At 42.7% G+C, this 20,550-nt stretch overlaps 1 protein-coding gene across 1 annotated transcript in view; it reads left to right on the forward strand.

The window, feature by feature from the left end:
- The window catches only part of PTPN21 (protein tyrosine phosphatase non-receptor type 21), a gene marked incomplete in the record, with an annotated part of 110,163 nt that extends 90,003 nt beyond the window's left edge, over positions 1–20,160 (forward strand). Inside the window, 4 exon segments of the mRNA XM_073610695.1 lie at positions 1,238–1,366; positions 4,235–4,469; positions 6,011–6,171; positions 8,695–20,160. Of these exon segments, the coding sequence (XP_073466796.1) occupies positions 1,238–1,366; positions 4,235–4,469; positions 6,011–6,171; positions 8,695–8,823 (654 nt within the window).
- Positions 20,161–20,550: the final 390 nt, after the last annotated feature.

Here is a 20,550-nt window from a genome sequence, read left to right on the forward strand (position 1 = left end):
CAGGCAGACCACCGGGACCCTTGGATCCGTGAAACACCACATGAGACACGGGAAACTAGCTTGAGTGTTTTCACAAGGTGTATACATTCTCTTACACCACCCCCTTGGCTCACGGTGTCACCTCCCTGCTTTCCGGCTCACGGTGTCACTCCCTGCCCCCTGGCTCACGGTGTCACCTCCCTGCCCCCTGGCTCACGGTGTCACCTCCCTGCCCCCTGGCTTACGGTGTCACCTCCCTGCCCCCTGGCTCACGGTGTCACCTCCCTGCCCTCCGGCTCACGGTGTCACCTCCCTGCCCTCCGGCTCACGGTGTCACCTCCCTGCCCCCTGGCTCACGGTGTCACCTCCCTGCCCCCTGGCTCACGGTGTCACCTGCCTGCCCCCTGGCTCACGGTGTCACCTGCCTGCCCCCTGGCTCACGGTGTCACCTGCCTGCCCCCTGGCTCACGGTGTCACCTGCCTGCCCCCTGGCTCACGGTGTCACCTGCCTGCCCCCCGGCTCACGGTGTCACCTGCCTGCCCCCCGGCTCACGGTGTCACCTGCCTGCCCCCCGGCTCACGGTGTCACCTGCCTGCCCCCCGGCTCACGGTGTCACCTGCCTGCCCCCCGGCTCACGGTGTCACCTGCCTGCCCCCCGGCTCACGGTGTCACCTGCCTGCCCCCCGGCTCACGGTGTCACCTGCCTGCCCCCCGGCTCACGGTGTCACCTGCCTGCCCCCCGGCTCACGGTGTCACCTGCCTGCCCCACCTCCCCCCGGCTCACGGTGTCATGTGCAACACCGCCCCTCCCCCGGCTCAGTGTCACCTGCCCCTCGGCTCATGGTGTCCCCTGCTCCCCTGAACGGAATTATACACCTTGACGACCACCCTGGTTTTTGCAGGCAGACCACCGGGACCCTCGGATCCGTGAGACACCACATGAGACACTGGAAACTAGCTTGAGTGGTTTCACAAGGTGTATACATTCTCTTACACCACCCCCTCAGGTCACGGTGTCACCTCCCTGTCCCCCGGCTCATGGTGTCACCTGCCGTCCCCCCCGGCTCACGGTGTCACCTGCCTGCCCCCTCTCCCCCCCGGCTCACGGTGTCACCTGCCTGCCCCGCCCCCCCTGGCTCACGGTGTCACCTGCCCCACCGCCCCCGGCTCCCATCACCCTTTTTCTCTCTATTTTTAGGTTACCAGAATTATTTTTTATGAATGAATCTGACTGTTTACCTTTTTTTTATTTTGTAGGTAACTGTTGGCAGTGTGGAGTGGGATTACATTGCCACCCAAGGACCTCTGCAGAATACGTGTCAAGAATTCTGGCAGATGGTGTGGGAGCAGGGGGTAGCCATCATCGCCATGGTAACACTGGAAGAGGTAAGCTGCGCCATTTATATTTACCATAAGAAAAAAAAAAAAAGATGATTTTCTATTTTCATAATTACTTAGAAAAAGCCCATTTAGCGGTGGAAAATATGGAATAATTCTAAAAGGTTGTATGAAAGTTTGCCATCCAAATACTCTTTTTATGCAACGTTTATTCAAAATTTGCACCACTGTAAACGGAACCTGTGCTTTGCTCATGAATGCCAATCTTTTTTATCTTTTTTTTTTTTTCCAATTCGCACCAAAATCGTTTATTCTGTATTTTATTGTCAAATGAGCTTATACTGCTGCTGTCACCTTCAGATTTATTGCCATGGAAATATGGTATTTATCGCTGTGATAGAAACACAAAATGTATTCTAACATTTTTTAGGGTTAGGTTTAAGTTCAAAACCTAAAAATCTTCTTTTTTTTTCAATTTTGAATAAAGTAGGAACTGGTTCCTGTCGGGTTTCCCTGTGGGGACAGTTTTCTTTACTTCCTGTCCCAAAGACACATCAGGAAGTAATCGGAAAATCCTTAGTGTGAAGAGAATTCCCCCCCTAAACAGTTGGTCCAGATGCCAATTAGGCGGCTCCCTGCAATTTATCAGTCCAATGCATGCTTCCTTTAACAATTCCAAGCCCTGATGAAGGACCCCTGAACCCCCTGAAATGCATTGGACTTTTATAAAATAAGATTAAAATTAAATCTGGACTATTGGTTTTGCTTTTCACACTTTTATCCTTGCATGCCCAACAATAAACTTTTGACTGGGGTTCTAACCTTTGCCAATGCCACCCAAAATGAAAAAAAAAGTATTGTTTATACACACTTTAAAGCGAAGTTCCACCCACTTTATAATCTTCTTCTCATACTGTTGGTTATTGGGGATATTTTCAGCAATGGGCATTTTATTTTTTTTTTCCTGTTAGCTTACCATGATTCTAAGTATTTCCTTATCGCTCACGCCTTCTTCCACCCGCGGATATCTCCGTCATATCCAGCGACGCACTGTCACCTGGGAGCTTAGTGTCATAATTCCCAGGAGTCAGTGTGGATTGCCGCAGGTAATCATCGCGGGATTAGTGGTTTCCTGCGCTGCGGGCTGTGCATACTGCGCATGCACGAGAACGGGCTGTGCTTGCTGGTTATATAGCAGCACCGTATCCCGAAAGATTATGCTTGTGGGCTTCACATGCCCACAAGCAAGATGGGAACTGCCAACAAAGAGAAATATAAGGTGATTTTTTTTTTTTATCTAGAATATTAACTGTAGTGGCGCAATTTATAAGAATGAGTGCCATGATTGTATAGTATGATGTGAATAGAGGCATAAAAAATAAAAAAAAAATAAAAAATGTGTATATGTCGTTGGGACATTGCTTTAGACAAACGCTAAGGGTCGGTAAAAAACTATTTTTTTATTTTTTTTTTGAGTGTAAAATTTGCCAAAATTTCCATTCCAAAACTCCAAACAGGGTCATTGAACACCAGATAATGAAGCCTCATATGGCTACCTTCTGGAAGGTAAATAATAATTTTTCTATGGGGATTAATCAAGTAATCTGAATCTAAAATCAACTCTATTGTTTAAGCACAATAGAGAACATTCTGCCCAGCACCCCTCTGATGCAATGTGCCGCCTCCTACTGGGGCTCAGTCACCTCTCGGAGAGGTGCTGGATGAAGTGTTTTCCGTTGTGCTGGAACAATAAAGCTTATTTTAGCTTCTCAAAAATAGCGATCTGTGGCTTCATTACCCTGCACTGGTCTGTGTGGGAGGAAACGGACCTTGAAGACACCAGCACCTGCAGATGGTATGCTTACAACAGGTGACCGTAGAGCAGTACAGAGTACTTATGTGGTGGTTTTTATAAATGGGTTCCACTTCTGGCAGAAGGCTCTGTTCCTCTATTACTCATATAACCATTTAGCCAAACAAATCAACCTATGGAGTGCATTCAGGGTAATAGTTCTGGCAAAAGGTTCTGTTCCTTCCAAATCCCATCTAACCATGTAGCCAAACAACCAAACCTATGGTGTGTCTCCAGGGTAAAAGTTGTGGCAGAAGGTTCAATTCCTTCTATTTCCCATATAACTGTGTAGCCAAACAACCCAACCTATGGAGTGTCTCCATGGTAATAGTTCTGGCAGAAGGTTCTGTTCCTTCTATTTTCCATACATCCATATAGCCAAACAACCCAACTTATGGAGTGTCTTCAGGGTAAAAATTCTGGCAGAAGGTTCTGTTCCTTCTATTTCCCATACATCCATATAGCCAAACAACCCAACTTATGGAGTGTCTTCAGGGTAAAAATTCTGGCAGAAGGTTCTGTTCCTTCTATTTCCCATCTAACCATGTAGCCAAACAACCGAGCATATGGTGTGTCTCCAGAGGGAAAGTTGTGGCAGAAGGTTTAGTTCCTTCTATTTACCATACAACCATGTAGCCCAGGGGTAGGCAACCTTGGCCCTCCAGCTGTGGTGAAACTACAAATCCCATCATGCCTCTGCCTCTAATAGTCATGCCTGTGATTGTCGGGGTCTTGCAATGTCTCATGGGACTTGTAGTTTCACCACAGCTGGAGGGCCGAGGTTGCACACCCCTGATGTAGCCAAATAACCCAACCTATGGAGTGCCTTCAGGGTAATAGTTCTGGCAGAAGGTTGTGTTACTTCTATTTCCCATATAACCAAACAATTCAACCTATGGATTGTCTCCTGGGTAAAAGTTGTGTCAGATGGTTCCATTCCCTCTTATCCTATTTACCATGTAGCCAAACAACCCAACCTATGGATTAATGGAGTGGATTCAATGTAAAAGTTGGGCATCGTCATATAGAATATTCCCAGTAAATGTCTTCTGTTTCTCCACCAGGAGGGAGGCCGGGAGAAGAGTTACCGATATTGGCCAAGGCTTGGATCAAGGCACAACACCGTCACCTACGGAAGGTTCAAGATCACTACCCGCTTCCGCACTGACTCTGGCTGTTACGCCACCACTGGCCTGAAGATAAAGCACCTGCTGACCGGGCAGGAGAGGACTGTGTGGCACCTGCAGTATACAGACTGGCCGGAACACGGACACCCTGAGGATCTGAAGGGCTTTCTCTGTAAGCTCCATACATTGTGTCATCATGCCACTTTTAGAAAAGTATTCTTTGTTGCTATGTGCAAACTCTCCTACAGCCCTTACCAAATTCGTTTTCCATCTAGAACCCTCAATGCTTTTAAGCCAAGTCTTTCTAGCCTCCATCTGGAGAGTCCTCTCCCCTTCCCCATTTTCTCTACCTGAATAACAATCTAGCTAATTGAACAAGCAGAAGCAAGGTCATGGTTTTACACAGTTGTTTAGTATCTGTTTATTTTTATATCTATCAGTAGAGCGGAAACTGGCACACAACCAGTATGAACATGCCGCAACAATTATAGCACAAACTGGACTTTCCGGGAGTAGTTCTGACTAATGATGGGCCAAACAACCCCCCTCCCCCCAGTTCAGCTCGCGCCAGAACTCCCGAACATGAAAAAAGTTCAGACCCCAGCCGTGAACCCTATTAAAGTCTATGGTACCTGAAAAATCAAAAGTCCTCATTTTGAAGGCTTACATACAAGTTATTGTATGGGGGCCCGGAAGCAGTGATTTTATTGATGTTTAAAGCTAAACAAAAAAAAAAACAAGAAAAATCCTTTAAATATAGTGGGGGTTGATCCTGTTAGTCTGCCTGTAAAGTGGTGCATTTGTACTGCAAACCATTGCTGACAATACAAAAATGTTAAACAGCGTGCCCCCCCAAACCAGACCCTTATACGGGCATGCAGCCTGGCAAGCCAGGAAGGGGGGGGGATGAGTGAGTGCCCCCCTCCCCTCCTGAACCATACCAGGCCACATGCCCTCAACATGGGAGGGTGCTTTGGGGAAGGGGGGGGGGCACAGTCCACTGTGGGGCACTCGGTGGACCCCCCCCAATCCAGAGTGTTCACCGAACAGGCAATGTTCAGAACTTATGCTCAGTCTGAACTGCTCGCCCAACACTAGTTCTAACATTGATTTTATTGCTCGCCAATATTTTAGTGGGGTGCAGCCTTGGGAAAAAATGGGCTGAGCCACATCAAAATGTTGGTGAATATTAAGGGGTTCATATATAAATGCTTTCACATGTGGTTCACACATTTTCCCAGTTGATTCCGCTTAGAAAAATGTGTGACTCTCGGATGAAAGGCAATAAATAGACCTCTAAAAGTTAGTTTTAGCGAACATTTCTCATGAGTTTCTCATCGCCATATCAAGAAATATATCTACACACAAAATCTTTGTTTTTTTATTTATTTTTTTTTAAATTACCATGTAGATTCCCAGAGCACCATGGGTTAGCTGTAAACCAATTACAGGATAAACTGCCTTATGACTGCGATGTTTTCATTCTTCATGGTTCCCACCATGTGCATGTCACATATATGAAACCTTTATCTTATTATAATTATTAATAATTATAATTATTATTAGTAATAATAATTATAATTATTAATAATATTATATACCATTATTATGATATTTATGTATAAGTAATTTTAAGAGGATGCTAAATGTTTTTCTTATAGCTTTCAATACATCCATTTTATTGCTTCATATTTTTTTATTATTTTTTTTCAGCCTATCTGGAGGAGATCCAGTCCGTCCGGCGGCATACAAACAGCACAAATGACCCCAACACCCCAAATCCCCCAGTGCTCGTCCACTGCAATGCGGGTGTTGGCCGGACCGGAGTTGTGATCTTATCTGAGGTTATGATTGCATGTCTGGAGCACAACGAGGTGAGTACAACCGAAACCGATCCTAGCAAATCCAACACAAAATGCAGCAGCTCAACCTGCCCAAAAATCCTTTTTTTCCTGCTCTTGTATGTCCTGGCTCATTTCTCACCATTCCTATTGCAGTTTTTTTTTTTTTTTTTTTAACTTTGATCAGTGTTGGTCTAAAACAGTATTACTGTAGATAAAAACTATACATATTATTCTATCATTTAAAATTACACTAAAATTAGAATTTTGGTATAAAGCACTGCAAAGTTATTTACAAATAAAAAAAAAGGATTTTTTTTTAATATTGCGTTTTTTAATGCGACACTGAAAAAAATTAACAAAATGAATAATAATAATAATAATAATAATAATAAAAAAAAAAAAAAAATTAACATATATTTTTTTTTTTATTTTATATTTAATTTCTATTTTAATATTAGTTAGAAAAAGTCAGCAGGAAAAGAATAAAGTGTTACTAAAATCAGTCTGTATGTCCACCTAAGGGGTTAATCTGCATTGTGTAAAAAAAAAAAAGGCGGTTTGATCCTGTCTTCTCTGATCCTCCCCTTCTTCCTCAATTTCCTGACTGATGGAACAGAGCCTTGGAGGCACTCTGCACATGCTCAGTCTGATGTGTATTGCTAGAGCGTTTTTGTTTTTTTCCCTTGGGAGGGTGCATGTGATCAGCACAAGGCCAATCCACATTGTCCAGACAGAGGGTCAGGGGTTCTGCAGCCTCATAGGACAGTCAGAGGAGAATGAAAACTACTCCTACAAGCTTTAATCAGACACTGATAGAAGTCAAAAGACTTATATATACTGCTGATGAGAAAAGGTATTTAGCAGTTTATACTACTACTACTACTACTTTAGCAGTTTATATACTACTTTATATTACTAAAATAATTGCATTTCCATATACTGTGTACTGTGGGAGACCAGATATAGTGAATGTAGGGGCCTGGGTTTAGTTATACTATAAGGCGAGAAGGGGAAGTAGGAGCTAATTAGGACCAATAAGGTTATTAAATTAGAACTAATTCCTTTATTTTACTTATCAGGTTACTTTAACTGGAGTCATATGCAGATGGGAGCTCATTCCCTTGATCTGCAGATGGATGAAATGGAGTAGATACAAATGTAACAATGTTACTTTGTATTTATGTTCCATCTGATCAATGTTTATAAACAATGTTACATTGTATCTCTCGATTTTCTTGTCTGAACAAGGTCTATAAACAAAGTTACTTGGTATCTCTTGATTCTCCTGACTGATAAATGTTTATAAACCATTTTACTGTGTATCTATCTCTGGTCTGAACAATGTTTATAAACAATGTTACTTTGTATCTCTCCTGATCAATGTTTATAGCCCGCTTCTACAGCTGCTATAGTTACACTGCTACTCCCAGGCTGTCATTCTGACATTTTAGGAATTGTGTGCAAGTGCGAAGGGGGTATTTTTGGTTTGGTGCTGCCCTAGGCAAGACTAAAATCATGGAGCCCCCATCTAAATTTGCCCCACCCCTTCCTGTTTAAGATCCACCCCTTAATCTAATAAACCCCAACCCCTTCCTCTTTAGGATCCATCTCTTCTAAGAGCTCCACCTCCTGAGTGAATTGACATCCCCTCCTTCTCTCTGCTGGGTGGGGCGATCTCAGGTGCGGCACCTAGAAGGGGTAGAGTTCGGGTAAAGAGGTTACTGCCAGGTGACGTCCCCAGGGTACCCGCGGCTGCAGCTTGGTCACCAGGAAAGGAGCTTAAATATGAGAGGGTTGGTGTAAAGTGCGGTCCGCACCCCCCATGGCAACTCCACTGCTGATAGAGTCCCTTTTGCCTGGAGGGCGGTGCTGCCCCCCTGAAAATATGCCGCCCAGGGCAAATGCGCCATTGTGGCTCAACTGTTTTTAATGCCTCTGTCAGAAACCATGAATCAGACTGAGACAGAAGTACAGTTAAATCACACAAAAGGTAAACAGAGTAAATATAGTCAAAACATAGCCAGAGTTCAGGAACCGAGAATGGATAGTCATACAAGCCAAAATGTCAGGGAGCCAGAGATAAGCTTAGTAGAACAGCAAGCAGGATCTGGAGCCAGAAGGAATGTCAGCCAAGCAAGTCTTTAACAGGAACACAGGAGAGTGTCTCTAGAGATGTGACCAAGGCGAAGGCAGAGATCATCTGGGCTGGATGGCTTAAGTAGGCAGAACTGACGAGCAGGATATCATCAACGGGTGAGTCACTGTGGAGAGATAGGAGCTGGCAATTAGCCGACAGCTGAGCGGGCAGCTTTGAGAAGGAAGGGCTGAGCCCAGCCCTGACAGTCCCCCCCCAACCGCCCATCAAAACAACCTGTCAAAGTGGTGTGTGGTGGGACCAAGTTCAGATTTTGTAGCAAAAGTCAAGGTTTACATATAATTTCATTTGTATTTCTCTCTGGATCTCCTGATACACTGAGGGGAGACCTCTGCTTAGATATTTATTCATCCTATGCTGTCTGGCTCAAATTAATGACGCTTAATTTTATTGCGCAGATGCTGGACATCCCGTTCATGCTGGATATGCTGCGGCAACAGCGGATGTTGATGGTGCAGACGATCGCCCAGTACACCTTCGTCTACAAGGTCCTGATCCAGTTTTTGAAAAGTTCCCGACTTATCTGAAAACCTCCCCCTTCAGCATCAGCGCAGGAGCCTCCACCCCTGGCTACAGAACAGACTGCCCCGTCTGTAGACAGTCGTCGATAAATTGCCGGGCGATTTATCTTCTGCCTTAGACGGGTAAACAGTGTTACATTTCAGATGCAGTGAGGCTTCTAGACCGTCATGCAAAGAACCATCGGCGGACTTGGAATCCTGACTAGCTTGGGGTCATATTTTTGGCAATCGGGCTGAGTTGTGCTAAGCTGAGATACGGACAATTGGAACTGGAATGTGAAGCCTCCTTCTCCCGCAGTGCCTGTATCTGCACCGTAAGAGTTGCGACCAGCAGAGGGCGCTCTGTTACATGCCCCCCCCCCCCCGTGCCTTTCTAAACTCCTCTCTTTGCACAAGAGCAGGAATAACTCGGACTACGACGGAAGCAGTATTATACATAGCTGTGATTTTACTGGTTGAAATCAAGAACTGAGGCTTGTGATGTTTAAAGCACTTTTTTTATTTTATTTTTTTTTTTCTGCTTTTTTTTTTTATATTTATGATGTTGCAAATATTTTAACCCATGGTGTTTTTTTTTTTTTTGTTTGTTTTTTTAAATTCAGCACATGTAGTTCTTCTTTTTTTTTTTTTTTTTTTTTTTTTAAATAGTGAGATTGCAGCTGTGTGCGGAGGCGAGGGCTGAATACGATCCGTCAGCCTCCAGGCGTTTTGCATCAATGACCTTGTTAGAGGGATTTGTAAGGTTTTTACTGGAATGAATTTGCAGATGCGTGAAATATTTTGGGTTTTATACGAATTTTGCTGAATTTGAAGTGGTAAGAATATTTTCCATTTTTTGCTTTTTAAGGAATGTACGCCCCTTTAGGTTCTCAGTGTATCTTTATCAAAATGTGTTTCCTTTTTACATTGCAAACCTTTTTTTGGCAAAATGTGACTGTAAGCACAGCTTAGACTTTGCATGCTAAGAAATGAGCTATGCAGGCAGAGATAACATGGCTAGCTTCTGAAAATTAACTTAAAGGCTACCCCCCAATTTTTTTTTTTATTATTATTATTATTATTTTTTTTTTTTTTAATTATTATTCTTTTTTTTTTTTATTATTTTTTCATTTTATTTTTTATTATTATTATTATTTTTTTTATTATTATTCTTTATTTTTTCATTTTATTTTTTTTATTTTATTCGTTTTATTTATTTATGTTTTTCATTCTTTTTTTTTTTTTTTGAGGCTCACTCCTATTAAGTCTCCTCTCCTTTACTGAAATGGCTTACTCTGATTGAGCCTCTCACAATGTGCATTAGAAGCTGCAGCAAGTCAGATAGAGCCCCCGCCTCATTTCCTTTCCTCCCTAGCCAGAATGTCCCTAGCCTGCCCCTTTCATTCAGTGCATTTCATTTTTTTCAATCACGGAGGTCCAGCATCACATGTGGGTGTTACCTAAGGTGGTCTCCTACCTAGAAATGCCCACTCCTCCAGACTGAAACCCACCCATCAAGACATTTTTTATATTTGCATAACTCCTCCCAAGAGCCAGCCCACTGCTTGCATCAGGACTGGTGGGGGGGGGGGGGGGTCTTGAGAGAAGTACTGAGGCAGGGTGCTGTGATGTCTTCATGAAGCTACAGTGCTGTGAAAAAGTATTTGCCCCCTTCCTGATTTTTTTTTTTTATTTTTTTTCTCACACAAATGATTCAGATCATCAAATTTTAATATTACACAAAGATAACCCGAGTAAATCCAAAATGCTGTTTTTAAATTATTATTTCATTTAATTAAGGGAAAAAAGCTGTTCAAACCTGCCTGGCCCCTATGTGAAAAGTTAATTGCCCCCTCCCATGCTGAATCATGAATGAACTGTGATTTAACCACAATTTTTTGGAAAGCTGAGTTAAATTTCACTTGCCACACCCAGGCCCAATTACTGCCAGACCTGTTGAATCAAGAAATCACGTAAATAGAAGCTGTCTGACAAAGTGAAGCACGCTAACAGATCACAAAAAAGCCACACATCATGCCACAATCTAAAAAAGAATCAAGAACGGATTAGAAACAAAAGTAATGTATATGTATCGGTCTAGGAAGGGTTTTAAAGCCATTTCGAAGGCTTTGGAACTCCAGGGAACCACGGGGAGAGCCATTATCCACAAATGGAGATAACTTGGAACAGCGGTGACCCTTCCCAAGCCTACAAAAATTACTCCAAGAGCATGACAACGACTCATCCAGGAGGTCATAAAAGAACCCAGAAGAACATCTAAAGAACTGCAGGCCTCACTTGCCTCAGGTAAGATTGGAGTTCATGATTCAACAATAAGAAAGAGACTGGGCAAAAAATGGCATCCATGGGAGAGTTCCAAGGCCAAAGCCACTGCTGACCAAAAAGAACACAAAGGCTCATCTCCCATTTACCAAAAAACATCTTGATTATCCCCAAGGTTATTAGGGAAGTATTCTGTGGACCGATGAGACAAAAATGTGACAAAAATGTAACTTTTTGGAAGGTGTGTGTCCCGTCACATCTGGCATAAAACTAATACAGCATTTCATAACTAGAACATCATACCAACAGCCAGACATGGTGGTGGTAGCGTGATCGTCTGGGGCTGCTTTGCAGCTTCAGGATCTGGATGACTTACCATAATTGATGGAACCACGAATTCTGAGCTCTACCAGAAAATCCTGAAGGAGAACGTCCGGCCATCAGTTCGTGACCTCAGGCTCAAGTTCACTTGGTTTATGCAGCAGGACAATGATTCGAAACACAACAGCAAGTCCACCTCCAAATGGTTCAAACAAAGCAAAACTAGGTTTTGGAGTGGCCCAGTCAAAGCTTGGACTTAAATCCAACTGAGATGCTGTATCATGACCTTACACAGGCCGTTCATGCTGGAAAACCCTCCAATGTGGCTGAATTAAAACAATTCTGCAAAGAAGAGTAAACCAAAATTGCTCCACAACGATGTGAAAGACTCGTTGCCAGTTATCGCAAACGCTTAATTGCAGTTGTTGGCACCAAGGGGGGCACAACCAGTTATTAGGTTTAGGGGGCAATTACCTTTTCACATAAAGCCAGGCAGGTTTGGACGGCTTTTTTGCCTTAATAAATGAAACCATCATTTAAAAAACTGCATTTTGTATTTACTCGGGTTATCTTTGTGTAATAATATGATTTGTTTGATGATCTGATGATCATTTAGGTGTGACAAATATGCAAAAAAATAAAAAATCAGAAAGGGGGCAAATACTTTTTCACAGCATTGTATGTACAGCACCCTGCTCATTTATTTTAAAGTGGGTTGTAAACCTCAGACATGAAATATGAACAAAGCATATCCCTCTATAGTGTGTACTTGTCTCAATCCATAGCACTAATGCCCCGTACACACGGTCGGATTTTCCGACGGAAAATGTGGGATAGGACCTTGTTGTTGGAAATTCCGACCGTGTGTGGGCTCCATCACACATTTTCCATCGGATTTTCCGACACACAAAGTTTGAGAGCAGGCTATAAAATTTTCCGACAACAAAATCCGTTGTCGGAAATTCCGATCGTGTGTACACAAATCCGACGCACAAAGTGCCACGCATGCTCAGAATAAATAAAGCTATGAAAGCTATTGGCTACTGCCCCGTTTATAGTCCCGACGTACGTGTTTTACGTCACCGCGTTCAGAATGATCGGATTTTCCGACAACTTTGTGTGACCGTGTGTATGCAAGACAAGTTTGAGCCAACATCCGTCAAAAAAAATCCATGGATTTTGTTGTCAGAATGTCCGATCAATGTCCGACCGTGTGTACGGGGCATAAGTGTGATTTCTGTCTGCTGCTTCCTTCCTCTATCAGCAGGAGTCGCAAGTTTTCTGTCCCAGTGTGAAAGTACTCGGGCTTTTACACAGGGGTGGCTTGAGATGCAGTTTTCAGGCGCTTTACATTTTTTTTAGCGCTAAAACACCTGAAAACTGCCTCAGTGTGCCTCCTTTTTTCTGGCAGCTCAGACAAGCTTTATAAATTCTGGGCTTTGAATGGATGTAGAGAAGACTACAGATAAACAGGTACAACTTATGTAGGAGGATTTATGTTCTCTATCACCTCAGGCCAATCACTTCGCTGGGTATATGGAAGGGTTTACAACCACTTTAAAGAAAAGGGGCATGTAGCATTTTTGGCAACACGCATCCATCAGAAAGGTGTGTTGGATCGCCATCTAGAATGAATGGCACCGCAATGCACCAAGCACATCACCATTAGGTCTTTTTATCTCGGTCAAACCAAGGTTAGATCCACATGAGATTGTATTTAGATGCATGAGATGAACAGCTTGTTGACAATCACTTAATTTGTAACATATACATTTTATGGCGTTTCAGACGAGGTTCTTGTCAACATGCAGACCTTGTGCTACGAAGCTAAACCCCGCCTCCTGTTATAGGAACATAAGCTTAATTTAGAGTAGTGATGAACATTCAAAAGGTAGATGAGATCCATTTATTGCTAGAGATTAAGGAGAACCAGTCATTTCCTTACCGACCAGCAGCTAGTGCTCTATGTAGTTGACTGTTCGCCCCCTCGCTGCCTGCCAAAGGGGGCTATAAAGTCCTAGCCGTGTGAATGCGGGCCCCCCTGCTTTGCTTTTCATGGTTTCTTTCCTTCTTTTTTTTTTTCTGTGCTTTTTTGCTGGGAAAAAAAATAATTTAACGCGAGGACCATGATCCAAAAATGGGCACTGTGTTCATAGTAAAATTTCTAGTAACTACAGTCTTAAAAGATGGAACGTAACAAGGATCAAAACTGCAGCATGTTGTATTTTCCAGCAGGTGCTAAAATGCCCGTACTGAAAGTCCAGCGCCAATATTTGTGAAAAAGGAAAAAAAAAAGAAAAAGAGTGCAGCCATAATTTTTCTTGCAACTGATAACATCCATAATTTGAATTACTAAGGGGTTAAGGAAGAAATATTCTGATACTGATGGGCCTCAAGGGATCATAAGGAAACTTTTTTTCCTATTTTTGTAAGGCAACATTGGCACAGTTTCTCACCAAGAGCTACACAATTATGAAAGGTTGAATTTGATGGTCCTCTTCCTTTTTTAACTTTAAATACTACACCATATGGCCAAGTATGTAGACCCTGGTTTGGTAGAACTCAAGTGTCCTTCAGAGTCTTGATCTCAACCCTACTGAACACCTTTAGAATAAATTGGAACACAATTTGTGAGCCAGATCGGACATCAACTTGATCCTAAAAAATGGGCAAACCTTCCTACAGACACACTCCAAATTCTCGTGGAAAGCCTTCTTCGTAGAGGCTGGAGGCTGTTATGGTCACAAAGGTGGCAATGCCGTATTAGAGGGCATGGTTTTGGAATAGGATGTCCAAAAAAAGCCATCTCCATGAAGACATGGGTTGACCAGTTTGGTGTGGAGAAACTCGAGTATCCAGCGCAGAGCCCCAACCCTACTGTACACCTTTGGGATAAATTGGAAGGTTTATTTCGAGCAAGGTCTTCCTATCCAACGTAATGACCTGCTTCTTTGGCTAAATGGGGGCAAGTTCCTTCCCAGAAGAGAGGATGGTGCTATAGCCACATACGATGCAACTCCATATTACTTGGCCAATGGTTTTGAATTGGATGTCCCACAATCCCGTATTGGTGTGATGGTCAGGGGTCTACATACCTTTTTGGCCATATAGTATGTGGCCCAACTGCCCAAAAAAAAACAAAAAAAAAACCGACAAGCTTCATGCTGCAGTTTTCGTCCTGCCTTTTAGATGAAAAAAGAGAAAATTAAATTGAACCAGGAATGGTAATAAGGACCACCTGTCTGCACATCATTTTAAAACCCCGAGACCTGATTGGCTGCTCAAGCTGTGCATGTGACATAGGATTGGACCTAACCAATAATGCTGAAGACCTCTCTTACATAACCCCTTATCAGATGGGGGCCACTTTGATCCCCAATGTCACGACTCCCAATAGATATATTGTAATTGATTTGGCCTTCATTGAGTTAAGATAGCCTTTATGCTACTTTTATTGTTGGTAAATGTTTTTGGTAAGTTTTTTTTTTTTTCTTTTTTGTTTCCGCCACATACTGAGAGATTTTTGTGCTTCAAGAGATGGCAAGGTTTACATAAGTCCCTTTTTCCAGAACTGACATTTCGGTGGCGGCATATGAATATTCTATAGGTGAATAATGGTTTTTGTATATAGTGTAAATTGGACCGGACGATGAAGGAATGGACACTGTGAATAACGACAGTTTGGTTGCCGGGTGCAGAGATGAACGCGCAGGTTATCGATAGAGAGGTGCATGTGTATGGAAACCATAAGAGCAAATCAGATCCCTTTTCTATAGGCTGGATTTTGATTGGCTGTCATTGTGCAGTGTATTAGATTTGTACTAGTATGACCAAACGACCTTTTTTGTTATGTGAAAAATATCTGCAGAGAGAATGAAACGTTGGATGTTTTTTTTACGCCCAGATCGGCACAATACAGTATGAGCCGCATTTTTGGGTATTTTGAGGGTAAAATATGACAGGAAGTTATATGTAGGTTGAACAATCCCTCCTCCCCCCATACTACTTTTATTTGAAATCTATCCAAATCTGATGAGCATCTGAAACTTTTCCATATTTATCTAAAGATGTTCTGAACCCTTTTCATGAACCATTATACGGTTAAGCGTTTCTTTATCTAAAATTTTTCTCTAATGAGAACATGAGTTTGGCGCTATATTGGTCGCCGTGCTATTTTTCGCCGCATGTCTGTGGACAATTGGAACCTAAATCATAACTCCGGCTAAAACGTTTTTGTTTTGGAGAAACTGGAGGAAAGGTTCAATTTCCGTTAGAAGAACGGACACGGCGTCCTGCGCTCTAGTGTGGTTTTCAGAGACTAATGGACCTTCACTATTGCACTCCTTTGGTTGGCCCACCATGCTTGGCTGCCCTCTTAGGACTGGGGAAGCCCTGATAACAATTGTACCAGAAATCAGAGAGAAGAGAAAACGCCAGCCTAGTGCATTATCTAGACCAGTGTTTCTCAACTCCAGTCCTCAAGGCGCCCCAACAGGTCATGTTTTCAGTATTTCCCACAGATGAAATGGCTGTGGTAATTACTAAGGTAGTGAAACTGATCAAATCACCTGTGCAAAATAATGGAGAGCCTGAAAACACGACCTGCTGGGGCGCCTTGAGGACTGGAGTTGAGAAATGCTGATCTAGACAATTGTTATACTCCCAAACACAGATGTACCACTGAAGAGAAAGCCGCTTCAGGTGAGCACCTTCGCCAGGGTTCAGGTGATGGTGCTAGCACAGCTGGTTTTCAGATACACAATCAAAAGAAATCCAGAATTCGCTGCATCACCTCACCTTTATTGATCCTTCACCTATTGATCCAGCTGTATGTAAGCTCATTAATGAATTCCCAAACCAAAGACTCGAGATCCAATTCACCCATTCGTTCTTACTTTGGGAAGAAGACAGGCGGGTATAGTTTGGCTAACATGTTTCAAGGGCAGTCCCCTCTTCACCAGAGCCTAGAGAGGGTTCTGATGAAGAGGGGACTCTCCTTGAAACACGTCGGGCATACTATATCGGACTGTCTTCTTCCCATTTAAGAGAGTGGGTGCATTAAATCTCGAGTCTCTGAATTTGTTGAGGAGCTTACAGACACTTGTGTTTGTGAGTATAACAATTGTCTACCTTTTCAATAAATGGTTCTCTCACACTGTTGTGTAATTATTATAAGATTTTATGGCCCCGTTGGTGAGATACCCCTTCTCTTCCGATATGGGTACCCACCTAGGACCGGGACATACAGTGAAAGGGGGTTTCCTCGATAGGGATATGTAAAGCATAGTAAAAACCTGATAGGGCATCTCAACCCTCCCACCCCCTGTCGAAAGAAAAAAAAGTTACATTTTGTGGTTGAAGTTCCATTTGACCCATCTCTATTTGCTTACTTAACATATGACTGTGCCATATGATGAACTGGAGTCCGTGAGTTTTAAATACCATGATGTCAAATACAGTATCTCAGACAATATAAACACTATGATGGTAAAGGCAGTATCTAAGGCAATATAAACACTGATGGTAAAGACAATATCTCGGACATTATAAATACGATTATAGTAAAGACAGAATCACAGACACTGTAAATTGATGGTAAAGACAATATCACAGACAATATAAATTCTATGATGGTAAAGACAGTATCTCAGACATTTTAAATACTATTATGGTAAAGACGACAGTATCTCACACACACACGATAGACCTTCTGTTGGTAAAGACCGTATTCTGGACATTTTATTATGAAGATGGTAAAGACAGTATCTCAGATAGCCCAAAGCCTTTGATTTATTGCCCGTTGAGCTATCTTGTCGGGTAATGGATTCTGCCTGGCTTGGTGATATGTATATACTGGTCGTAGAACAATCAAGCTTGTTCAGTAAGGCAGTGTAAAGCACAATGATAATATTCAAAGTGCGGTAACCCTTAGCAACCAAACTTCTGTACATTATTCAGATGAAGTTACGTACCAGCATGGTTGGCCTCAGCAGGGAAGTCTGTGTATTTGATCAGGAGCTCAGAGTAGGTTTCTTAATATTGTACAGAACGGCAGTGCTGTATTCTCCGAGATGATACCTTTAATCATCGCAAAGTAGCTGGCAATCTAAAACAAACACAAGACAACTGTGCTCACCCAATAGGAATACGGTACGTTCTCATAATGATGAATAATGTAACCACAGTGATTAGTTACCATGCAAAGCTTGGGGCACCACTCTAAACCTACATCCAAATCCCCACGCCAAGCCCTGTGGGTGGGGCGAAATGTGAGAAGAAACGTGAGAAGAAAATGTTCTGCTGCTAATGGAAGTAAACAATGTCTCCTCGTTGGTTTCAGTGGGAGGGATAGTGCCCCATCATTGGTGTAAGTGGGAGGAATAGTGCCCCATCATTGGTGTAAGTGGAAGGCATAAAGCCCCGCCATTGGTATCGGGGGAAGGAATAATGGTTCATCATTGCTATCAGGAAGGAAAAATGTCCTATTGTTGGTGTCAGTGGATAGAATGGCCCATTCTTGGTTTCAGTGGTAGGAATAGTGCCTTATCATTGGTGTAAGTGGAAGGAATAAAGCCCTGCCATTTGTATCTGGGGATGGAATAAAGTCAGATTCATTAGTGTGAGTGGTGCCAATGGAAGTAATCCATGTCTTCTCATTGGCATCAGTGGAAGGAATAAAGCCCCATCTTTGGTACTGAGGAAAGGAACAATGCTCCATTGATTTTGTCAGTGGGAGGAATAGTGCCCTATCATTGGCATCAGTGGGAGGAATAGTGCACCATCATTGGTGTAAGTGGAAGGAATAGTGCCCCATCATTGGTGTAAGTGGAAGGAATAGTGCCCCCTCATTGGTGTAAGTGGAAGGAATAGTGCCCCATCATTGGTGTAAGTGGAAGGAATAAAGCCCCATCTTTGGTATCGGGGAAAGGAATAATGCCCCATTGTTGGTGTCAGCGGAAGGAATAATGCCCAATCAGTGGGAGGAATAGTGCCCGATCATTGGTGTAAGTGGAAGGAATAATGGCCCATCATTGGAATCAGGAAGGAATAATTTCTTATTGTTGGTCTCAGTGGGATGAATTATGCCCCATTGTTGGTGTCAGTGGAGGGAATAACGCCCCATCATTGGCATCAGGGGAAGGAATAATGTCTTATTGTTGGTGGGAGGGAATTTATGCACATTGTTGGTGTCATTGGAAGGAATATTGTTCCATCATTGGTGTCAGTAGGGTGAATAGTGCCCTTTTCATTGGTGTCAGTGGGAGGAATAATGGCCCATTGTTGGTGTCAGTGGAAGGAATAATGGCCCATTATTGGTGTCAGTGGGAGGAATAGTGCCCCATCATTGGTGTCAGTGGGGTGAATAGTACACCAAAGGCATGCAAGGGACTGCATCTACCCCCTGGGCTGCAGTTTGGAGACGACTGTTGTAGATAATCTGTAAAATGTGACCTCCATGATTATTTACCTTTTTAAAGTGGGAATACTTGTTACACGTTTCTTCTTGAAAACATACTGTTTCCCTTTTGGGTGAGTGCAGTTGTCTCTCTCTCTCTCGCTTTAGATTGCAGGTCATCGTATCTGCTCAGGGTTTAGGTCTTCCTGCACCCAACCACCCGGCTGCATATAGTCACCTTGTGGCCAGGAATCTGGTGCCTGGATGCCACATTCTAAAACTCCCTGCTAGTCTTTAGCAGCAAGTCAAATCTGCTTTGTGACTTTAGCATTGCTACAATGTTTACTGGTAGTTCCAATTTCCCGATTCTGCTTGCTGCTCCGTAAATCTCCCCACAGACATTACAATCTCCTTTTAGATCTGCCAACAGTTATGTAGTACAAGGGCCTGGCTTTATCGGATATAAATTGGGGGGGGCTTAGGAAGACCCTTATATTACATAAACTTGGTAAATAAAAAGTCTTTTGTACAGTAGGATTGTGTATGTTGAATTTTAATGTCCATTTTTATTGGTTTCTTTGGGTTACTGCACTTTTTTTTTTCACCACATTGTTGACTCTTGCATGGCCTTTTACAAATCAGTTCTTCAGTTTTCTTTTCTTAAAGCAAAGAGCAATCAGGGGTTGGATTTTGGTATATTATACTAAGCAAGGTTTGTATTTTATTTAGAACCGCTGAGATATTTTTATATATTTGAGATACCCAACGAGTGCCTTTTTTTATTATCCAGATATTGATTGTATACCCTTTGCAACCAATCAGAATGAATATATTGCAACACACTGAAATGATTGGTTGAAATGGGATACGGCTAGCGATGAACCAATTGGGGGAAACCTGACAAATGTATCGGAACATCTGCCAAAAAAATTGTTCAATTCAGGAATCTGGGCAATCGTGAATTGTAGGATTCTCAAATCTTCATGTCTATATTCAAATGAAAAAAAAACTGCAATTCACTGATCTGTGAGCTGATTGGCTCATCGCTGGCTTACTGTACTTTTGCAGTTCGTCGTTGCTCTTTGCATTTTATTAAACAGAACAGATAGTAGATTTGGTGGCCCGCTGGTCTCGTGTCCCATGACTGGCTCTTTAGCGCCCCCCCAGAGTTGATTGGGGGTTCCCAATTGTGTACCATATTGTACAATGTGTGCGGAGCTGTGGGGTGTACAGTGTAAGGCGGTGTACAGATTCTGTGTGACGATAAAGCTTGTTTTACCAAATATGTAATATATCTGATGCGTTATTTTATGCAAAATGGACATAGTATATTTTTGCCATGCAAATAAATATTTCAAGCAGAACTCCAAACCTCAGACTCTTTATTGGGGGGGTGGTTAGAAATAATATCTGGGGAGTTTGTTTGTAGGCTGCCATTACTGTTTGCTTCTGAACATGCTAATTCCCTGGCTGTCATGCTGACCCCATAGGTTTGGTGCTTCCTGAGTTGCTGATCTGGAACAAGTCTACAGATCGTGACTTCACTGGCTGCATGCTTTGTTCTGAAGCCAGAGACATCCAGGCAAGTAGAGTTTGCAAACAATTCATTTAAAAAGGATTTACTTGAAGGGATAGTAAATCCTCAGTTTTAGGAACTTTCAGCGACGGATTTAATCCAGTATGCAGCTTCTTTTCTTTTAACCACGTCCAGGCCAAGGCAATTCTAAAAAAAATTTCCTATCATGTAAAAATCA

This window comes from Aquarana catesbeiana, linkage group LG13 (assembly GCF_042186555.1).
Source record: "Aquarana catesbeiana isolate 2022-GZ linkage group LG13, ASM4218655v1, whole genome shotgun sequence".
Lineage (NCBI taxonomy): Eukaryota > Metazoa > Chordata > Amphibia > Anura > Ranidae > Aquarana > Aquarana catesbeiana.